The sequence below is a fragment of the Seriola lalandi genome, unplaced genomic scaffold, assembly GCF_002814215.2.
Source record: "Seriola lalandi dorsalis isolate HSWRI2012SDOR001 ecotype SW California unplaced genomic scaffold, Sedor1 jcf7180002054798, whole genome shotgun sequence".
Taxonomy (NCBI): Eukaryota; Metazoa; Chordata; class Actinopteri; order Carangiformes; family Carangidae; genus Seriola; species Seriola lalandi.
Window position 1 is genome coordinate 116,634 of NW_019525351.1, and position 21,121 is coordinate 137,754.

Genomic DNA, 21,121 nt, shown 5'->3' on the forward strand with positions numbered 1-21,121 from the left:
TAAAAGGCTTTGAACCTCCTGAGCACGACCCTGAGGTCACTCCTGGTAATGAAATTGTTGAATTAAATCGACATTAAAAAAAAGATTTATTCACATAACTTTTCATTCATATCTTAATACATCCTTTCTCCTTCCACAGTCTGGTGCCATGGTGTATGTGTACAATGTATGATGTGCTATTTCTTCAATAATGATACTTCGGGCGACAGACCAGATCCTGGAATTGGAATCCACAAGGTCCATCAGGACCTGTATTTATGTAAACATGCGAGAATTTACATTAACTCATTTGGAAGACACTTTTATCCAAAGCGACAGTGAAGGACATAAGTAAGCTTCAGTGCAGTAGGAAACCTTGGTGTCAGTATGAAGTACTACGTCTATCTAAAGTGCAAAGAGATTGTATAAGGAAGTATAAGTACATAATAAGTGCTAGTTAGACATGAGAGAATAATTAGACGTAAAAAGCAACATAAAAGGGAAATACTCCAGTATAGTGCAAGTACCTCAAAACTGTATTTAGGTACTTGAGTAAATTTATTAAGTTACTTTAAAGCAATGAAATACTGAAGCTGAAGAACCTTGAAGCTCAGCGACCTTTATGTTGAAATGCAACACCGGAAGAGTGACTGTGTTATTGGTGGGTAACTTGACAGCGAAGGCAATGAGGGGGCGTCCGTCCTAACAGGAAGAAACTGGGAAACACACCTGAGTGATGAAGTTAGTTTCCACGGGCGGACGCTTCCACCAGCACACCGACAATAAACCACGGGGCGGGCTTTACAAACTACTTTTCCCCGGTGTCAAAGGCCTGGGGCTCCCGGTAACAGCGCTGTCCGGGCTGACGCATCAGCGGGAGAGGAAGACGGCGAGGGAGGTGGGCTGTCACAGCAGCAGGCTAGGCTAGGCTATGCTAGGCTAGCTTGTTAGCAATCAAGGCTAACAGCTTCAGCCTCTTGAGACCCCTGAACTTGGGGGAAACTTGGTGAACAGTCAGCGACAGTTTAAACAGCGGCTCCGAAGTCCACCAGGAATATAAAGTAACAATTTTACTGCGAAAAGAAACGTAGCCTGGTGGCGTAAGTATTGCTAGTTAGCGAGCTAGTTAGCTCTCATCAGGGCTTGTCAACAGATCTAGCGGAGATGTAGCTGAGAGAAAAAACACCTCAACTTACTTCATCCACATCCGCAGAAACAGACTTAACTCACAGTTAAAGCTAACACATGCCTGTTGGACATTAACTAACACCGTGCTTCATAATTAGCACTAAGTTAAGTCCAGCTAAAGGCTGTACACACGTCCGTTAATAGTTTTTTGAACGTAAATTTCTGTTTTTGTTGTGGTTTTTCGGTCGGTGTGCTGTTCTGACGGTGTGTTGTGCTCTCGGTTTGTTTATGGGGCTGAGGTAACTTTCAATTCTCGTGTCGATGAGTGTTAGCATGGAGGCAAGGCAGCCTGGCAGCAGCTCTGAGCGGTTACATAACGCCAGCAGGTCGGGAGAGAAGCTGCTGAACGTTTCATCCTCCTCAGCCTCCTCAGCCCGGCTCTGACAGCTGTAACCTGCTCCGACAAACCCCCCCCAACACACACACACACACACACACACACACACACACACACACACACACACACACACACACACACAGACAACACAACAACAACACGACAGCATGGAGGAGGTCTGAGCCTGCAGGGGGACAGGAAGAAGATAACAAGACGGAACATTTGGCTGAAGATGGATTCACACCCGCTGATAAACGGTAAGAGACGGAGCTTCTACATGCTATGTTTACATACTGCTGTTTGAGGATGCAGCTGGTTTTGTGTGTGTGTTGCAGCCATGGGTGTGTTTGTGTGCAGTTTGGAGGGAAGCAGCAGCAAGATTGCAACAGGTGTGTGGAAGCTGCTGAGGCCTGCAGCAGCCTGCAGTTGTGTGTGTGTGTGTGTGTGTGTGTGTGTGTGTGTGTGTGTTCAGGTGGGATATTAAAGCAGGTATCTCGATATTGAATCCTGGGTTGGAGCTGAATTTTTTTCGTGCTGCTGCTGCCAGCAGCGTGTAGAAACTTGCAGCCTGAGAGCTGTTGACACTGTAGGCCTATTTACACTTCTTGGTTGATTCTGGGCTGTGTGAGGCTAAAGTTTACAGTCATGAGAGAAACAAGTCTGTGGAGGTCAGCCTGAAGCGGTGGTCGTAGGTCACTGAGATATGTTAACTGACTGCAGATTTGAAGCAAAGACATGCTGCAGCAAAATCCAGATGGTGATAGAAATTTAAATTCTCCCAGTGTGAGACAGCTATAACTACAAACTGAACAATCAGAATACACCATGAAATTACACAGAGTACACTGGCTAGTGTTGTAAGAGCCACTTTTGAACTTTTTGAAGAAAAAAACCCCCACATATTTTCTCTCTCATCTCAAACACGTCCACACCCTCACACACTGAGAATGCTTCTACAGCTGTTGGGTTTTCAGGTTGTTTTTCTTCGTCCTCAGTTAACCTCCTGAACAAGGGCTGTAGCCAAGTTGGTGAAGATAGTGAAGTCTTGAATCCTCGCATCAGGAGGGGCCATGATGTGGTTTAAATACATAGAGAATTTCTCACATGTTCAGTCAGTCTCTCCTGGAGACATTCATAGTGTTGACCTCAGTTGTTAGAGCTGAGAGAGAAGTTTACACTTTGACACAGCTGACCAATCACTGAGTGAGGTGGGTGTGATGTCAGAGTGTTTCAGAAAGCCACAATAATGATCAAAAATCAATAAAATATTGTTTATTTGACCAATAAAAGGGTCACTGTGGTGCTGAACCTGGTTTTGGACAGAACCTCAGAAATCAAACTTGCACCAGTACTGAATAATGTCAGTAATGTCAGTTCCCAGCTTTATTACAGACATGATGTTGACTGTTGTCACGGAGACCATTTCAGTGATGTAATATTCACGTGTTGTCATGGCAACACTGACACACTGTGATGTGAATGTTAAACAGTGTTTGTGAGATGTGACATGTGTGTGATCAGATAAACGCAGGGAGTATGGACGAGTCCATATACAGTAGAATCAGAACCATCAGCACTAACAGAACCAGGGCTAGCATCAGTAGTATCTCTGAGGATGTGTCCAGGTGTTTCTTTGTGTCTTCTGGCTGTAGTTGAGATTTGTGTTATGTGACTGACAGACTGATGTGAGGAAACCACAGAGGAACAGGATGTGGTCAGGAAACCACACATACAGGTGTAGTCTGTCCCCTTTCCAGGTCTTCGTGGTGGAGAGGACGTTGTATAGCTTAGGTCCAGGTCACCTAGAAGTTTCTTGATCTCCTCCCACATTATATTGTTCAATAATGTTTACAATGTATAATGTTGTGATCCTGGAAATATCGTCTATTCTGTACACAAGCACAACTCCTGTCTGTCCATCCTGGAGGAGGGAGTCCTCCAGTTGCGCTTCTGTCAGAGGGTCTGTGGACAGAGGGTGTTGTAATGCTGTACTGGTAGTTAAGTCCCTTGAGAAATTTGTGATTTGTGATATTGGGCTACATCACTAAGGTTTAACTTGACTCTTCTCTGGTGGAGAAAGTGAACACATCTGTGGTTTTGTTCTTCTTTCTTTTTCTTTCTGTTTGTGTTAGTATGTCTAAGTCTTCCCCTCTCCCTCTGCTCTGTTTTATCTTCACTCTCTTTTATTATTCATTAATCTGCATGAATTGTCAAAAAATAGAGACTGTGCTGGTTGTGAAATGGTCATTTCAAGTCTGGATGGAAACGCCAGCAATATACTGAAATATCTTTCTGTTTAACCGAGCTGCACATCCGCTGCATTTCCAATACATAAGCTCCACCTGGGCAGCCTGCCCAGGTATATTAAGACTGTAAACGTGCTTGACCTTCTTTTGAGGATGCAAACACAGCTGATTAAGGACCAGATAGCTTGTAGTAATGGCATAGGTACCCCAAACTCCCATTGTGCCCCTCACCACAAGATTTTGTCAGATTGACTCCATTAACAGCGGCTGAATCGGCTGTTATCAGCTCCTGTCTGCAGTGTATCATTAGATGTACAGCCAACTATCATATATTACTATGATACTGAAGGAAACTTAAAAACGTGAGAATTCTGAATGAAGTTCTGCAGCTTCAGTTTTCTCTGATTTTAGATAATGATATCCTCAGGAAGTGAAAGTCACACTGACGTATCAACATGTGTGTTGACTCAGTTAGTTACTCTGAGGACCATGTCTGACTGTAACTCACCTCACACAGTATCTGTGCCCCCCTTCATATCAGATCAATAACTGAAGCTGATCAGTTTTGTATTTGTATTTGTGACTTAAATGTGTCAGACACATATTAAGTCACCAAACCCAGACTCTGGTGTGTTCAGGTTTTTCCACAGTTTTTAATATAATTGCTGTTGCCTGTAGCTGTGGTTGTTCTGGTCACCTCCCAATATGGCTGGAGTCAGACTGGGATGGAGGCAGTGTAGAGCTCAGTAAATGTCTGTGTGAAAAAAAAACAAAACATAAAAGACTTCCTTTTGTTGTACAGAGGCCTTGAGGACAGATGAGCTGCTGCATCCATTCACTGTATACACGCATGCGCACACACACACACGCAGCGTCCTTGTATCTGATGTGTTTTTCTCGACATGTTCTGTTCCTGTGTGAATCGTCCTGTGATAAACCGGATATCAGGTTCAGGTTTCCTCTGATCTGGTTCAGACCACTACCAGTTGGATTCTAAATGTGGTTTTGGTGTTGGGTCTGTTCTAGTGTGGGTCAGTTTAAACTGATTTAAACTGGATCTAGGAACCCTCTGAAAATGGTGATGAAACATCATAGCAGTGTGTCGTGTTGTTCTGGTCAACCTTGGACCAAATGAATTTCCTCTCATTGATATTAATGTTAAATTTGAGTTGTGAGTGAGAGAGTAGATATTCATTTCTAATATTGGCCCAGTTTAATGCCTCCTTGATATCTGTATCAGTGTATACATGGTCAGTAAGTCGTTGGTTTTTCACCACCTGACAGTAGGATACTGGTCTGACCATCAGGGGCAGTTCAGGGTTCAGGGCCAAGGACACTTCAACATGTGGACCTGAGTACAGAACTTTGTGATTCCTGACTGACCAGCTCTACATCCTGAGCCACAGCCGCAACCACCCCCGCTGTCAGGTGATATTGACACCTGTGTCGACATCCTGCAGGACAAACTGCTGACAGCACTGAACAGCAGCAGCCTCTTCGCATCTCTCTCTCTCTCTCTCTGTTTATACCTCTCTCGCTCCTGCCGTCCTTCTCCCTTGGTTACCATTGATGAAAGGTCTCTCACCATGGCGATGGTTTCCAAGGGGTTTGATAGGTTAGTTGTGTAACAGGTCAGCCAATGGTAATGAGACTAATTTGCATGACTGACTGGCATCTCTCTCACTGTAATCTGTTCACTGCCGACCTTCTCCACAGAGCCACTCACTGGCTCTGGAGAGCTTATTCACTTTTCCACTCAGTCCCGCTGTCTCTTCATCCATTAAATCTGTGGCACTTTGATACCACAGACTTCAGTGACTGTGCCTGTGAAACAAGGGGGGGGGTCTGCAAGTCTGGAAAAGTCCTTGAAAGCAGAGAATCATGTTCCCTCAAAAAAGAAAACAAAAAAATGTAGCCTTATGTTTTAAAAAGTTGCATCTGGGTCCAGACATAGACGGATTTGAGACGATGGACCCCTGTGCATACAAAGTAAACGGCCCCCCACCCCTCGTATATAAGATCCCAGACCTTTTTGTTTCTCTGTCATTCTTCAATCAGCGTGACTGTGAAAAATGTGATAAGTTTATTTCTCTGACTTAAAACCCTGAAAACTGTCTGAACATTTCTGTCATGATGATTAAAATTAAAATTTATCAGAGACAGCGCACATTAACTAACATGGACATCAGCTCTTCAAAAATTAGTCGATTTAATCAATTAGTTGATCAGTTGATCTGCAGCTATTTTGATAATCAATGAATCTTTCTTTTCTTGTATTTGGATTTTAACTGTTGTTTCGATGAAGACGTCACCTTTGACTCTGTTAAGCTTTGATGTGAATTTTTTTTCCAAACTTTTGTTTGTATTTCACGACTGTACAATTCATTTAAAATAAAAAATCTGGTTAATTGATGTGTGTCTTTGTGCCCCCCAGCCATGGACCCGTCCATCACGCTGTGGCAGTTCCTGCTCCACTTACTGGAGGACCAGCGGCAGCGTCACCTGATCTCCTGGACAGGTGAGGATGGAGAATTCAAGCTTCTGGACGCTGAAGAGGTCGCACGATTGTGGGGGCTCCGCAAGAACAAGCACAACATGAACTACGACAAACTAAGCCGAGCCCTCAGATATTACTACGACAAGGTACTACTGATAACACAAGAACACACACAACATAAACAACAATAAATTGAGACACATACTTCAGTGCTACTGCTGATACTTCTGCTAATCCAACTGCTGTTATTACTACAATATTTGTAATATCGGCACCGATGCTGTTACGACAGTTGAATAATATTTCTCCTTCTTGTTTTGTAATTTAAAAAGAACACAGACATGTGACAACCACGCTGATAAAACTGACACAACATAGTACTCAATATTAAAACTAGCAGTAACTAGAATGGCACTCAGTAGAGCGCAGCCAAGCACAAACAATCCTACACATGACCGTTACATCCAGATCTGACATATGACTATGATGATATGATATGGTTACATAGATCTCAACACTGTTAATATGTCCGTTTTTTTCCCATCAAGATCCAAACATATTTTCTTGAGAAAGTGGCAAAAATGTTAAATGTTCTCTCTCAGTGTTAAGGAAAGTGATCAAAAATTCCTCGATCCGCCCCTGAAACCAGATCTTCGCCTGGACCACTTTCCATCACTGCACCAAGTTTGGTACAAACCAGTTCAGCACCTTTTGTGTGATCTGACCAAACGACTGACCGTGCGTGTCTGTTGTTTGGTCGGTTTGTTCGGTCGATTAAGAACTGACCAACCAAACTACCAAGAGACAGATACGGATGAAAACTGCACAGACACCATCAGTCATATTAATGATCACAATCATCTGTGTTGTGTAAAACCATGTGACACATTTTGACCAATAATTTTGCATCTGGAACTTGTCCTGGTGATTGCACAAAAACCTGAGTAGAAACTGTTTTGCTCCACAACTGAATGCAACAGACTCTCAATTCAGATGAGAGAAATTAGACTTTCGTTTTGTTATCTAATGAATTGGTGTTTTAATTCAAAGACTAAAAACACTCATATTCGAAACCGAAACTCATCACAATTCTTTGTTGTTTGTTCTCTCTGAACCATTTGACATTTACAGTTGCTACTGGATGTTATATACCTGTTTCCTTCATAGAAGTTTGGTTTGTTTTTTTGGTTTTGTGAGACATCTCAGAGACTTGTCTTGGACTTGGTTCAAATGATTTAAAACAGGTGTTTTCAGGTGATCTCTTTATTTTGTTTATGTTGTCATCTTCTCACAGAACATCATAAAAAAAGTGAGCGGTCAGAAGTTTGTTTACAAGTTTGTCAGTCAGCCTGACCCCTCCCTGCCTGAGGGGATACGTAACGGAGAGGAGAGCCAAAGGAGGGACAGCACTGACCCAAACAGCCAATCAAAAGGCCTTGGGGGCGTTGCCTCAACCTGTCAGTCAAAAGGCTTGCCCCAGGTACACTTTGACTGCCTTTATTTGTTTTGTTGATTTCTGCAGGATATAGAAACACAGTAATATTAATATACGACAGAATGACTGATTGATTTGTGCATTGATCCCCAGCGCTCGTCACCCAGCAGCTCCCAGAAAAGCTCCAGAAACGACTACATGAAGTCTGGCCTTTACTCCACCTTCACCATCCAGTCACTGCAGGCCTCACCCAACCCACGGCCAATCAAAACAGAGCTGCTACTGCAACAAGACCCCGCCTCCAAGGTTGATCGCACGCCCAGAGAGGTGAGAGAGACCTTTCCAAAGGAAAAGTACCATCAGCTGCTGTCTGAGCTTCAGCAATGAGACACATTTATCAGCGACCTCCTTCTACAACCGATTGATCACAGTATTGAATGAATAACCAATCTGTGATATAGACTAACCCTACATCGCGATATAGGTGTAGGTGTATCCCGACTGAGCAGGATTTTACTCCATGATATCGCCTCCTCTGATCCCTTTGTTCTTCTCATCCTCAGGTCTGTGTATTATCAGAGTCTAAATCCTCTCCGTCAGTAGGTGGAGCTGTTGACTCTGCTCTCCAGGTGATCGTCACTCAGCCGTCACCCTGTCCGACGCCCGCCCTCAGTCCTCAGATACCAGCCAACACCACCAGCCAATCACAGGTGGGTATCAATCCCTGATTGGTCACATAATGCGATATTTTTCAATTACCTGTAGAATAAATGTGTTTGTTAGAGACCGACTAATCGATCAGCTGATTTTATTGGTTGATATTGGACTATCACAGATATATTGGTATTGGTGTATGTGTTGTCTGATACGAAAAGTTTTATAGAACGTAATGCTGAAAAAGATGCCTCTGGTAATTTAGAACTTCATATGCCACTGCAAAAGTATTCCTGCAGATACTTGAGAGATGCAACCTGATCTCAGTCCTGTTCTCAGAGTGCGATCGCGTTTAGATTTTAATGACCTTTCCTCTAGTGCCACCTTCAGGACAGACTTTATGTTTGTCGCTCCCCTGCTGTGAAAGTACAGACATCATGTCCTATATTTTCAAGAGTGTTTCTCTCTTTTTTTTTTTTCCCAGAATCCTCCTGCTCCTCCTCTGGGCGACCCTCCCCAGATTTATCTCACCAGCGTTGGGGATTCATCCTCCCTCACCCCCCTCATCCCTCTGGGTTCTGTTGGTGGGTCCGCGAGTCCTGTCCCTCCCCCCCATGTTACCATGGGCCTCCAGGGGCCGCAGCAGGACGACTGCGGGGGAGTCACCAACCCCGCTAGCTTCCCACCACAGCCCCACGTTGCTCCTCACTCAACTCACCCATCGCCTGTCTTCGTCATCATCAACCCTCCTCCCCCGCAGCAGCAGCAGCAGCAGCAGGTGGCCATGACACCTGTTCCTCCCTCTGTTGCACCTCCTCCCTCTGTTCCTCCCCCCGCCCATCCTCCTCCCCCCATCGTCATCAAGGAGGAGAACCTGCCATCAGAGGAGGAGCTGCTGGAGATGGTGTCTCTGGAGGAGAAACAGGTGGATGAGGTGAGAGGTTCAGGAGAAACCAGAGTTCTGGTTCCTGCTGAGGCTTGGTTTTATCTGATGAGGTCTCTCTGCTCCTCCTCCAGGTTCCTCAGGTGATCTGTGGTTCGGGGCAACCAGAGCCCCCCCTCACCATCGTGGAGAGCCCGTCCCCTCCCTGCATGGAGCCCGGGGTAGGAGGGCAGCAGCCTGCAGGGGAGGGGGGAGCAGAGGGGGAGGGCAAGGACATGCTAACAGGTAATAGGATACTAAATGTTGAAAAAACAGCTTCTAAATGTGGCCCACCTCATTTTGTATCATCTACGTGATCCAAATACTGAGAGTCCTGATTCAGAACCATAGATCTGATCATCTTAAATTATTGATATAAAACTGAAGGTACAACAGGGAGAACACAGTGAAGTGCTTCAGTGCAGAAATGGATCTTTTGAAGGAGCTGCAGCAGAAGAAGTAAAGTTCTGTAAAGGATCAGCTTTAATTTATCTGATACTGTTACATTTAAAATATGTGGACTGGCCCTGATACAGAATCTTATGTTGGGCTCGGGACACCTACCAAGGTGAGTTTCTCTCTGTTATAATGAACCGTTCTCTCTGTCAGATCCCTCCGACCCTCCAGTAACATCGTCCTCAGCGGTGACCCCTCCTGTGACCCCTGCCTTGGACGCTGCTCCTCCCAAACCAAAGAAGCCACGAGGCCTCGAGCTGCCCTCCTCCCCTTCCCTCCCTCCTGGCCTCTCCTTGGATAAGGTCTGCAGCCTGCACTCAGTGACTGTGGTTACACATTACATCACATTAATGATTATTAACCAGTTCATTACACTCAATGAGCTCCCAGGATCAGGAATTGAACCCGCATCACAGCTGTGACAGCTGTCGGTGTGTTTGCAGGTGAAGCCTGTGACATCACATCCTGTGTTTCCTCTGCAGGTGAATGCAGCTGTTAACAGTTTACTGGCTCCTGGATCAGCAACCAACACACTCACCCCGACTGTCATCACCTCCCACGCTCTGGTAAACACCCTGTTCTGTCTGTGTGTGTGTGTGTGTGTGTGTGTGTGTGTGTGTGTGTGTGTGAGACTGAAAGAATAACTGAAGCTAACGATTTTCATTATTGATTAATCTGCAGATTATTTTCTTGATTAATCATTTTGTCTTATCTGCAGGTCTTAAGGCTTCATACGTAATAAAAAATCTTTTATCTTCATCTATGTTTTATTTTAAAAAGTCTGTCTGTCTGTCTGAGGCTGTAATGTCGGTTATAAAATGTATTTTAGCAGCAAATTCAAAAATCCTGCACACTGTCTGACTTGCAATAGAGAATTTATTTGCAGCATTTCAGTGCTCAACCTTCATCAGGTAAATGTCTGATCTTTTTTGACAACAGTTTAATTTTAGCAAGAAACTGGCTGAAAAATCCTGTGACACATTTTTCATTAGTTAATACATTCATCTGTTTCTCGGACATTAAGGATTAAAGACAGTGAATAAATGAAGCTACTTGAGAACGTGTAGGTTGTTTGGCCTTGGTGGAGGTATATTCTCTGATATCAGACAGATGTATGGGTCAATAGGGGCCCAACAACATATTTTTCCATGGGTCCCCTCACGGGTTAAGGTGGTGACACCAGTGAAGGGACATTTATTTAAACCACGACCTCTGACCTACAGGAAGCTCCACCTGTCGTTGTGGTTTTGTTCTGATGAGTTGTTGTGTGTCTGTTGGTCCAGACTCCGGTGCTGCTGACTCCCAGTCCTCTTCCCTCGACCATCCACTTCTGGAGCACGCTCAGTCCCATAGCTCCTCGCTCCCCGGCCAAACTCTCCTTCCAGGTAATACACCTAGCCCGCTGTGCCTGCACCTGCACCTAGCTGTACTGTAATGTCTGACACAGTAACTTCAGTAAAAAATGCTTCCACAGCTCTGATTGATCAGTACAAGACTTCCTGTGTTAAGACCTAATCTACATTGGTTTCATGAAAACACACAAAATATACAGGAAGTGAAGTAACAGACACAAATAGATTCACACAGAATGATGAGAGACTGTGTGTTATGTGTTACTTTCTCAATTTCCACAGAAAAAATGTACGTGCTTCTGGTTATGTGAGGATGGGTTCACGTTTTTTCAACGATGACAAATTACAATATTAATCTTACAATGTGAAAAGAACAATAGATCTATATTTTTATATTAACAAGTTTATTTTATTATAAGAGCTTTCACCACCTCCAGGATAAAGACAAACAGGCTACAGTCACTGATCTGCTTTTTATACTTGGAGCAGCAGCTGCTGCCACAGTCGGGGGTCTGCATATATAATAGACCCCAGAAATCCTGTCTACTAAGTCTCAGTTAGAGAGGGAGAGACGTCCAAATCCAGGCAGACACACACAGGAACTGTCTTTTACACACTATGTTGTGTTTTGTAGACTGTATAGCGTGTGTGTGTGTGTTTAAGTGACAGGTTTGCAGAGCTCACATTTAACTCCCAACCACGGCATGTTTCACAGGTCTGTGTACAGTGTTAACTGAAACCACAAAGAGCACAGACATCAGCTTCACTCTTCACCTTCACACATTTATGCATCTGTGCAACGAGTTTGCAGCTCAAGTTACAGCCTCATAGATATTATCACACAGGTACAACGAATAAATGTTGCTCTTGTTTTCACATTCCCTGCAGAGAAATGGAAAATATCCAAAAATACATGAAGTTCATTTTTGAATATTAAACAGACTCAGACTCAAATTTTATTATTATTATCTTATTAAATTCCTCAGATCTCCTACACACACACACACACACACACACACACACACACACACACACCCACACACCCACTGTGAACTGTGTGTACCTGTACCTGGTCCAGGACACACACACACACACACACACACAGACACACACACACAGAGCTGGGGTCTCTGCAGGTTTCTGGATCAGTTTTTGCTCCATCTGTTGTCTGATGACAGAGACTTATTAAAGGTTCAGTTCACTCAAATCACAAACAACATCCTCTCTCTTCCCTCTGCTGGTCTCTGTCGTGTCAGGTGTTTCTGGTTCTGGTGTCTGTTTGAAGATACTAGTCTGAAGTGAGTCAGATTTAGTTTGTGCTGCTCACAGAACTGAATCATGACATTTAAAACCTTCATCAACAACAAGGCCTTCAGAAACCAGGTCTCTGATGGTTTAGATACAATATCCACTGAAGACAGTTTTCATAAAGACTAAAAACTGTTTGTAGTTTGTTTCTGTGCTGAAGAGAAAACAAACAGCTGTAACCAGGTTTCTTGTGGTTCCCTGTATTTTCATGTTTGGTCGTTGTGGCATGTTGTCGCCTCCTTGTGGAGCAGCTGAAAACTACAGGATGTGAACACGAGGAAGTAAACCAAGAACTTAAAACTCTCACTTTGCAGATTCCTGTTTGTGTTTCCACTCCTAAAGAACCATGACCAGTCAGATTACACCGATAACAGATTAAAACTTTATTTCTTTGAGATTTGTGAACCACAAAAGTTTCACTGTCATGTTCTTTATATTGTAGTTTATTCGTCCACTGAATTATATAGTTTTCAGTTTTCATAATAAAACACAAACAGCAGCTTAATGGTCAGATTTAAACCCTCGGAGCCAATTACACAGGTGTGTGTGTGTGTGTGTGTGTGTGTGTGTGTGTGTGTGTGTGTGCGTGTGTGCGTGCGCTACCCTATTGTTTATTAGATTTTTTTTCCTTCTATATACAATCTCAGTCTTCTGTCAGTTTATGACAAAATTTACTGATTAACAATATGAAAGAAAATGAAAAGAAACTGACACAGGATTTAATCTGATTTAAATTTATAGGTGTGTAAATGTTTTTAAAAACTGATCTGAGAGCAGCAGACATGTTCAGACATCACAGATAATTTCACTCTCTCACTTTAAAAAATCTGAAGATGAAAATCATGTTGAACTATTGAAATTAACAGGTTTATTTTCCTGCTTTCTGCAGTTTTTATTCCAGTTTCTTGTGTCAATTTGTATTTAACACACAGTAAGAAACAAAAGTCTCCAATAAATAGCAGTTCAATTTAATATAAATTCATTATGTAACGAACAAATATTTGCTTCATTTTAGAATAAATATTTTGTTTCAAATAAAGAAGATTCCTCAGAAAACTTTAAAACTCGACAACAAACTAAACTCTGATTGGCTCAGAATTAATTAAAGGAAATGAATGGAGTCTTTAATATGTAAGATGATGAAGATCACAGTAGACTGTGGAGACTGTGTGAGGAGAAGAACCTGCTGTGGAACAATATCATCTTGAAAAGTCTTAAAAACATTGAGTTCTGTTTTCTCAGAAAGGTTTAAAATGTCAAAGTCACGTAAATTGATTAATTACTATTGTAACTTACAGCTGAGAACTTATATAAATATATATAAATTCTTGTGTTTAATAAATAATTGTAGGTTTTATTTATTTCTATCATTCTTCCACTGATTCGACTGAAAACTCTGTTGAATCTTTTTCTTTGCATTAAAAAGTTTCCAGTTGCTGAAACACTTTTGAATTAAAAACTGATCTCTCCGTCCCTCTTTAGTTTCCCACAAACGGCAGTAATCAGATCCACATCCCGGCCCTGAGCGTCGACGGCCTCTCCACCCCTGTGGTCCTCTCCCCTGGCCCCCAGAAACCCTGAGCTCCCTGCCCCCCCTCACACAGCTCCTCACTGGGCACAGAACTCACCTGATGGTCCGCTGGCCTCCTGGAGGAGAACTGGATCTGGGCTGACTCCAGAACCATTTAAGCGCGTCGTCTGACTGGTAAGAGTGGGAGGTTTGATGGTTCACGGGGACCCTTCACTGGTGGAGAATCCTGGAGAAACCAGAAACCAGTTTGTTGGAGGTCGGAGCCTCTGAACTCCGCTGCCAAATATTTAAGCCAGAGAGCAGGTGGATGTCTGAGCTGCGTCCTCTTTCAGCCACTCCCCTCGCTTGAGAAGCCGACAGTTTAAAGACAGTTGGCGACGACGACGACGATGATGATGAGGTGGAGGGATGCAAGTTTTCTTCTTCTACTGAGGGCTTCAACTAATGATGTAACTGTAGATAAAGATAGTTTTTAACTGACTGTTCCTTCAGTCCGACCAACGCCTGAAAACTGATTCAGTTTATGATGAAGTCACATGGGCAGAAGCAGAAAACTGGAACAAGATTGTGTTTAAAGTTTTTACTGGAGAAATGAAAAACATTCAGACATCTGTTAATTCTTTTATGGATCGACTGACGACCTGTTTTCCAGTGAGTTCGTCTCGACTCAGATAGGAAAGATGTTTATTTTAAATCTGACCTGATCAGATGAGAATGACCTAAGCCTTATTAATATTCATGAGGAAAACACCTGGACCCGGGCGGGGCTGAAATCCGGATCAGTCTCAGATCTCTCTCGCTGGATCTTTTCGGGGCTTTTTGCTCTTATTGTCTGTTTTTTAAAACATGGTTATTTATTCCCGTTTCCTGTTTCCAGCAGCGTTCGCTGCAGGTTCTTGAATATAACTCGACTGTTGTACGGCTCTGGACTGTAACAGGTGTGTTTGATTTCAACACTCCCACATGACTTTTCTCCTGTTGGAACAGAAACAGCATCGTTCTCTAAACTCACCTCTGCTCAGTAAGGTTTGTGCTTTGCTCTTATTGGCCGCTTTTTAAGGCCACGCCTTCCCACACTTATGCATGGCCTGTTATCGGACTGAACTGCTCAGCATCACTTTGAATTGACCAGTCAGAGCAGGGAGGATGATGATGATAATGATGATGATGGACCTGAGCTGCAGAGTTTTTACACAGCCAAGGTATTTCTCTATAAAAGTCTCTCAATGGGACAGATTGTATATTTTTAAAAGAGTCTTTGAATTTCAAGAAGCTGAAGTGTCGTCTTGTGGCTCTACAGGAGTGAACTGTTTGGATCTAAAGGTTTTATTGACCATACAGTCACTTTCCTTTGGCTTTAAAATGTTGATGGACGTGTTTATTGGTTTTTAACTGTTTAATTTCAACCTTTCATTCCAGATGTACAGTGGATTTTAGTTGAGCAGCTCTGATGGATGAATGTTTTTTTATTCCTGAAAGCCTCGGATTCATTGCCTTGTAAATCTGCAGCGATGTTGCCACAAGTCGACACAGTTTTCATGTCGTTTCCATCCAGAGTTCAGACGGAGCGAAGACACTGATCTGAGTTTCAACAGTGAGACGCCTCGCTCGAAAAAATACTTCTCAACTTTAACTTTGAACTGACACGAGTGACAGAAACTTGGGAGGAGGAGTGGGAAGCGAGTCGGTAGTGTTGGGATGTTTTGGGGCTGCGGAGGTGATGAAAGGATGAAAGCAGCTCGACTTTCAGTGAAGCTGGATCCTCAGACTCGTTATAGCAGCACAAATCAGCTCAAAGCTTTAGTCTCAAGTTATCCCCTGACAACTGAGTGACTCAAATCACCTCAGATTTACCTGTACAGGTGAAGTAAATCCACGTATTGATTTCAACTTAAACTTAAACAGCTGACCTGAGTCCACGCATCCAGTCTCACTGAGGCTCCTTTGTCACTTGTGGCAACATCAACGTCTGTTTTTACCTGAAGCATCCAAAGTGACAACGAACCGTCTGTGGACAGACTCTGATGGTTCTTTTGAAAAGACTGTTGTTGTTGTTGTTTGTGATGCTAGCTGAACTCTGTGGTTGCCATGGTAACCTGACCTGACTGTTGCTGACCTGCAGGTCGCTGTTGTTGCTGAAGCTCCTCGTGATGACGCCGTTAACGTGTTTCTGTGCTTCTGTGTGCAACGACAAGGCTGCTGAGACACACACACACACACACACACACAACGTGAACTGAGTGAAGCTGAAACTCTGTGTTTTCAGATGTGACGGCTGATGTTCATTTATCATTTTTTGGTTCAGTCAAACTTAAACTGAATAAAGACGGTTCACATCTCATCCTGTTAATCAACATCAATCTGCCAGTTATTTTCTTGATTAATCATTTGGTCCAGTGGTGATGTCACATGTCTTTTCTCTCACCAACCAATTTACTAAAATGTGAGACCCAGAAAAGAAGGAAATTCTTATATTTGATCTGAAAGAATCAGATTTTCTCTGTGACAATTAATCATAAAAATAGTTTGATTAATTTAATGTTGATTTGACTCATCATTGAAAATAGTGGTAAAGCACCACAGTTATCAAGTTACTCTAATTTACTCATTCATTTTGTATAGACAGATCCATTTACACCTTTTAAACATCTGGCTAGAATCATTCTTGGAGGCATTAACCTCTTTTCAGACTGGACAGCTGTTTGATCTGAGGTCTTGATAATACTCTGTCCTGGACTCTCAGAAAACACTGACATCCAACATGGACCGTCATCTGAACGGCTTCATCCTCTCCACAGCTGCATGTTTACATATCCAGCTGCCAGGTGCAGATATATGCAGATTGTACAGTGGACAGCTCAGACAGTGAATGAAGGTGGTTCAGTGAGTCCAGGACAGTGTAGTTATAAAAAGACATGGCCTGTGATACCTGATAGTCTTATTCTCCGGTATCTACAGCTGATGTAATCAGTCAGTGTCGGTCGGCAGATTTGAGTTGATTGTAGGTTTGGAGATCCAGATGTTTCATCAACCCAGAACCAGGTCCAAAGTAGATCCTGAAACCAACCTGAGTTTTTATTATTTAAAGTCTTTTTCTCCAAGAGGAGACATTGATGTAAAGATCTAAACATCTGCAGACATGTTGAACAGTTCAGCCTCATCTCAGTTCCTGACGTTGTGATTTCCCAGCCTCAGTAGTGACATAAACGCAGCACCAAGCCATTGTGTCCCGACTGTTCTCTCCTTTACAGCATGACTCTATTTTTCTATCAGAGACCACGTGTTTATATTGTGACTAAAGTTTAAAGAGCGACGAAGCCTTAAAGATTTCAGCTCTGCAGCAGAGTAAGAAAAAATCTTCTTCTTCGTTTTAAAAATATCTGCGGCTTGAATTGTTCAGAGCTTGATGGTGAAAAAAAGCCATTTATACAGTGAAGCTGAAGGTTTGAGTCCGACATCTGTGGAACGTTAAGCTAACATTTCTCTCACCAGCAGAACATGAAGAATGTTTTTATATTCATGAATAACAGCGTTGCATTCTGGATAACATCCAGACTCCCATTTTTTTAAAAACTCAGTGCTACCTGAGGCGACGCTGCTGAAGTGCACTGCAAAAAATTATGTGCCACATTGAACAACAATGTTTTTTTTTTTAATCAGAGACATGTTACAGAACCGGAGCTGGGCAGAGTGGTCAAACAATATCACAGTACTGATCAGAGTCAATCAGTTCTGATCAATATATATTGTGATAAATGTTCAGGAAAATGAGTGTAATTGTTTTTCAGTAATTAATCAGTAGTTACTAAGTTAAATACAAAACAAATTATTGCAACTTTACAGATGTAACATTTCTGACCGTTAATATTAATATTAATTAATATTGTATCGTTATATGTATATACTGTCATATACAGAACTTCTGCAGCTAACAATTATTTTCATTATTGATAAATCCTGAATTAATTGAATAGTTTAATGTTCACACAATGTGGCGAGATAAAGTGTCCATCTCTGATTGTCAGTGCTTATCAAAATTGATTTCCGTTAATTTTCAGTTGATTGATTAAAAGTGATTTAATCAGATGTGGCTGAATTCTTCAAACTTTAATAACTTATTTAAATTAATTTAATCAACGTGTTAATTACAGCCTGTTCAGAAAACATAATTTGTAGAACGATAAAATTATAAATAATAAATATTTAGTTATTGCCCAGTTCTTCACTGCACTTCCACATACTGCACTTTCTCGTGTGGTTTGTTATTTTATATTAAGATTATTAAAGAACATTATTATGACAGTACCAATGAAAACGTAGATTAAAGTGAAGTGAACTAATGATTTCCTGTTTAAAATGTGACCTGTAGTAAAGGTTTATAAAATAATGATTAAGCAAAAGAAAAATGAATACATAAATAAACTGGAGACATAATTACAACACACAGACTCTGGATCAGACTGGATCTCTGTCTGTAGGACAGCTGTGGTTTTAACATCACCTGCTCTGGTCAGTGATGATCACATGACCTCCTGTCTCTCTGTGAACTGGCTCCTGACATTTAAATCCTGTCTGGATCCTGGTCCTCAGGTTTTAAACCGGATATCCAAGCGAAATTTGACTTGTGTGAAAATGGAGGAAGTTTAACATGTTTCTGTTGATCTTTTGAAAACATGTTGACACCAACATTCAGCAGATACTCGACAAGAGCCTGTAAAAGCTTTTTATGTGTTGTGATGTAATGTAGCTGCAGGTCTAAGCTGCCGTTCTGTGAGTTTTTTAGCCTTTATCTGTTTCCATTCTGTCAAACTGTCTGATCAACAGCAGCTGACTGAATCAGCTGTGATCAGCTCCTGTCTGTAGTGTATCATGATGTACAGACAACTATCACTGAAGTTCTATGACACTGTAGGAAAACTTAAAAACAGGAGGATTCTGATGAAGTTCTGCAGGCTCTGTTTTCTCTATAGCTTTATTTTGGTGGGACATCAGATCTGAGTTAGACAGAACATTATTTGAGTCTTTTCCTCGTCTTCATCTCAACACATAGAGGTCGTGACTCTGAGATAACGTCTCCAGTTTGTTTATGTGTCTTTGCTGAATGTGATACACATCTTACATCTACAGTTCAACACAACAGTTTTCACATGATCTCCAGCTCAAAGCAGACTCAGGGTCTGTTTCACAGATGTGACCTGTGAGCGCTGCGTATCTGCAGATTACACACAGCGGTTGCGTCACCTGTTACATGATGCTCGCTGACAAACTCTCCCGTGCTGGTGCCTCGCTCACAGGTGAGGCGTCTGCTCATCCTGCAGGTTTGCTCTGCAGGAGAGGGGAAACGGACCCTCACTCAGCTTTGATGTTTGAGTTTGTTTTCAGATCATGAACTTCATCTTCTGAACTCAAACGTTTCATGACATTTATAACGGTGGATATTTGTAAATCCCTCTGAGAAACAGTCTGTTGTTGTCATGAGCTTTCTGTCTGATCAGCTGTGTCGCCAAGGAGACGACACCTGAACTGATCACCAATCTGAAAGTAAGTTTAGTGAGTTCAGCCTCTAAGAGACGCTGAAGCTCTCTGATTGGATGATTCTTACAGCAATGCTCTCTGGGACCGTAGTTGACTTCTACTGTTTTACCTTTTTCTTTAGTTCAGTGTCTCAGTTTTCTGATGTTACACCTGAGATAAACCCACATGGACAAAGGTATGTGGACAAATGAGAATTAAATCCAATCAGCTCACTGAACAGATCCACTTCGTTTTATCAGCTGTATCAGTCCACACCGACTGAGTGTTAACGCCTCCTCTCAGGGTGAACATAGGTCAAAACAATCATTGTGGACTGAACAGATTCAGTTGCAGTTGGACATCGGTCGTGTCTCGATCTTAAAGTGATAGTTCAGGTTGTCTGACATGGGGTTGTGTGAGGTACTGATCTATAGTCAGTGTATTACCTGTAGAAGTTTCCGTTCAGAGAAGCAGCAGGAGCACCAGTACAGAAGCTGAGTGATGAGCTGCTGCGGTTGGGGTCAGCAGAAAAACCTGTTTTAGCCACTTTAAAAAATACCCAACAGCATCAGTTAAACTGTGGCTTTATTTTGAATATTTGCATCACTTCATCTGCAGACCTTTTACTTTGGAAGTACATTTTTCAACCATTGAATTACTGTATTACTACGCACAAGCGCACATATTATATTTTTCAAGTGGCTTAAAAACAGGTTTTTCTGCTGACCCAGTCCACAGCCCCTCATCACTCAGCTTCTGTCCCGGTGCTCCTACTGCTTCTCTAAACTGACACTAATCTGAATCTACATCAGGTAACACACTGACTACAGATAAAAACCTCACACAACCCTGAGTCAGATAGGCTGAACTATACCTTTAATGTGGATTCTCAGCGACATGTAAATCATCTGGTATAATGCAAACACAACCCACGTAACTTAATGATAAACAACACTGGAGATCAGTGTGATTGTTTGACCCACTTCAAGATAAAAAGAATAAAATATGTCGACATTTTATTGTTTTTGATGCTCACAAAAAAAGATTAACTGTCCACATACTTTTGGCCATGTAGTGTATTTATATTTAAAATTAGTAGCTCTGTAAACAGATTGTGTCTTATCTAAACATAAACATCCACACATTCTGTGTACTGTCCCATGATCCTTTGCACCAGGATGACATCAGTCAGAGAGCTCTGGGAACAGATGACGTCTCCTCTGTCTTTAGTTGTAAAGTTTTTCTATCTGCAGGTTAGTGTGGATTCTCTCTGTACATAAATATAAATATAACCTGAACATATAAATCTATAAATTCTGTACCTGTGTGAGCCGGCCAATCAGCTGATGCGTCTTCATGATGTGTTGTTTCTGTGGCCAACTGTTGCTGTCAGATCTTGTGTGGCCCCGCCCCTCCTCACCTGTGATTGGTGGAGGAGTTTATTGATGTAAAGGGGTGGGGCCTGCTTTTATTTTTGTGAGCCGGAGCTTGACACATGTTATCCGTCATGATATTTACTGGAAAACTAAAAGAAAAACTATTTTTTATGAACATGACTTTAGTTTCTGTTTCTGGTGTAAATGTTCTATAGATGATTCATCTTGTTTTCTACGAGCTAACACACACAAACACACACAAACACACACACATACACACACATACACACACTGCGAGGATGATAATAAAACTATTTTGTTCCTTA

General features: G+C 42.2%; 1 protein-coding gene across 1 annotated transcript; it reads left to right on the plus strand.

The window, feature by feature from the left end:
• Positions 1–664: 664 nt before the first annotated feature.
• On the plus strand, positions 665–21,121 carry elk1 (ETS transcription factor ELK1). The gene is made up of 11 exons (XM_023426009.2): positions 665–1,761; positions 6,185–6,393; positions 7,542–7,727; positions 7,836–8,009; positions 8,246–8,392; positions 8,821–9,270; positions 9,354–9,504; positions 9,868–10,016; positions 10,197–10,280; positions 10,998–11,099; positions 13,857–21,121. The coding sequence occupies exons 1-11, from the start codon at positions 1,737–1,739 to the stop codon at positions 13,953–13,955; spliced, it is 1,776 nt and encodes a 591-aa protein (XP_023281777.1). The 5' UTR covers positions 665–1,736; the 3' UTR covers positions 13,956–21,121.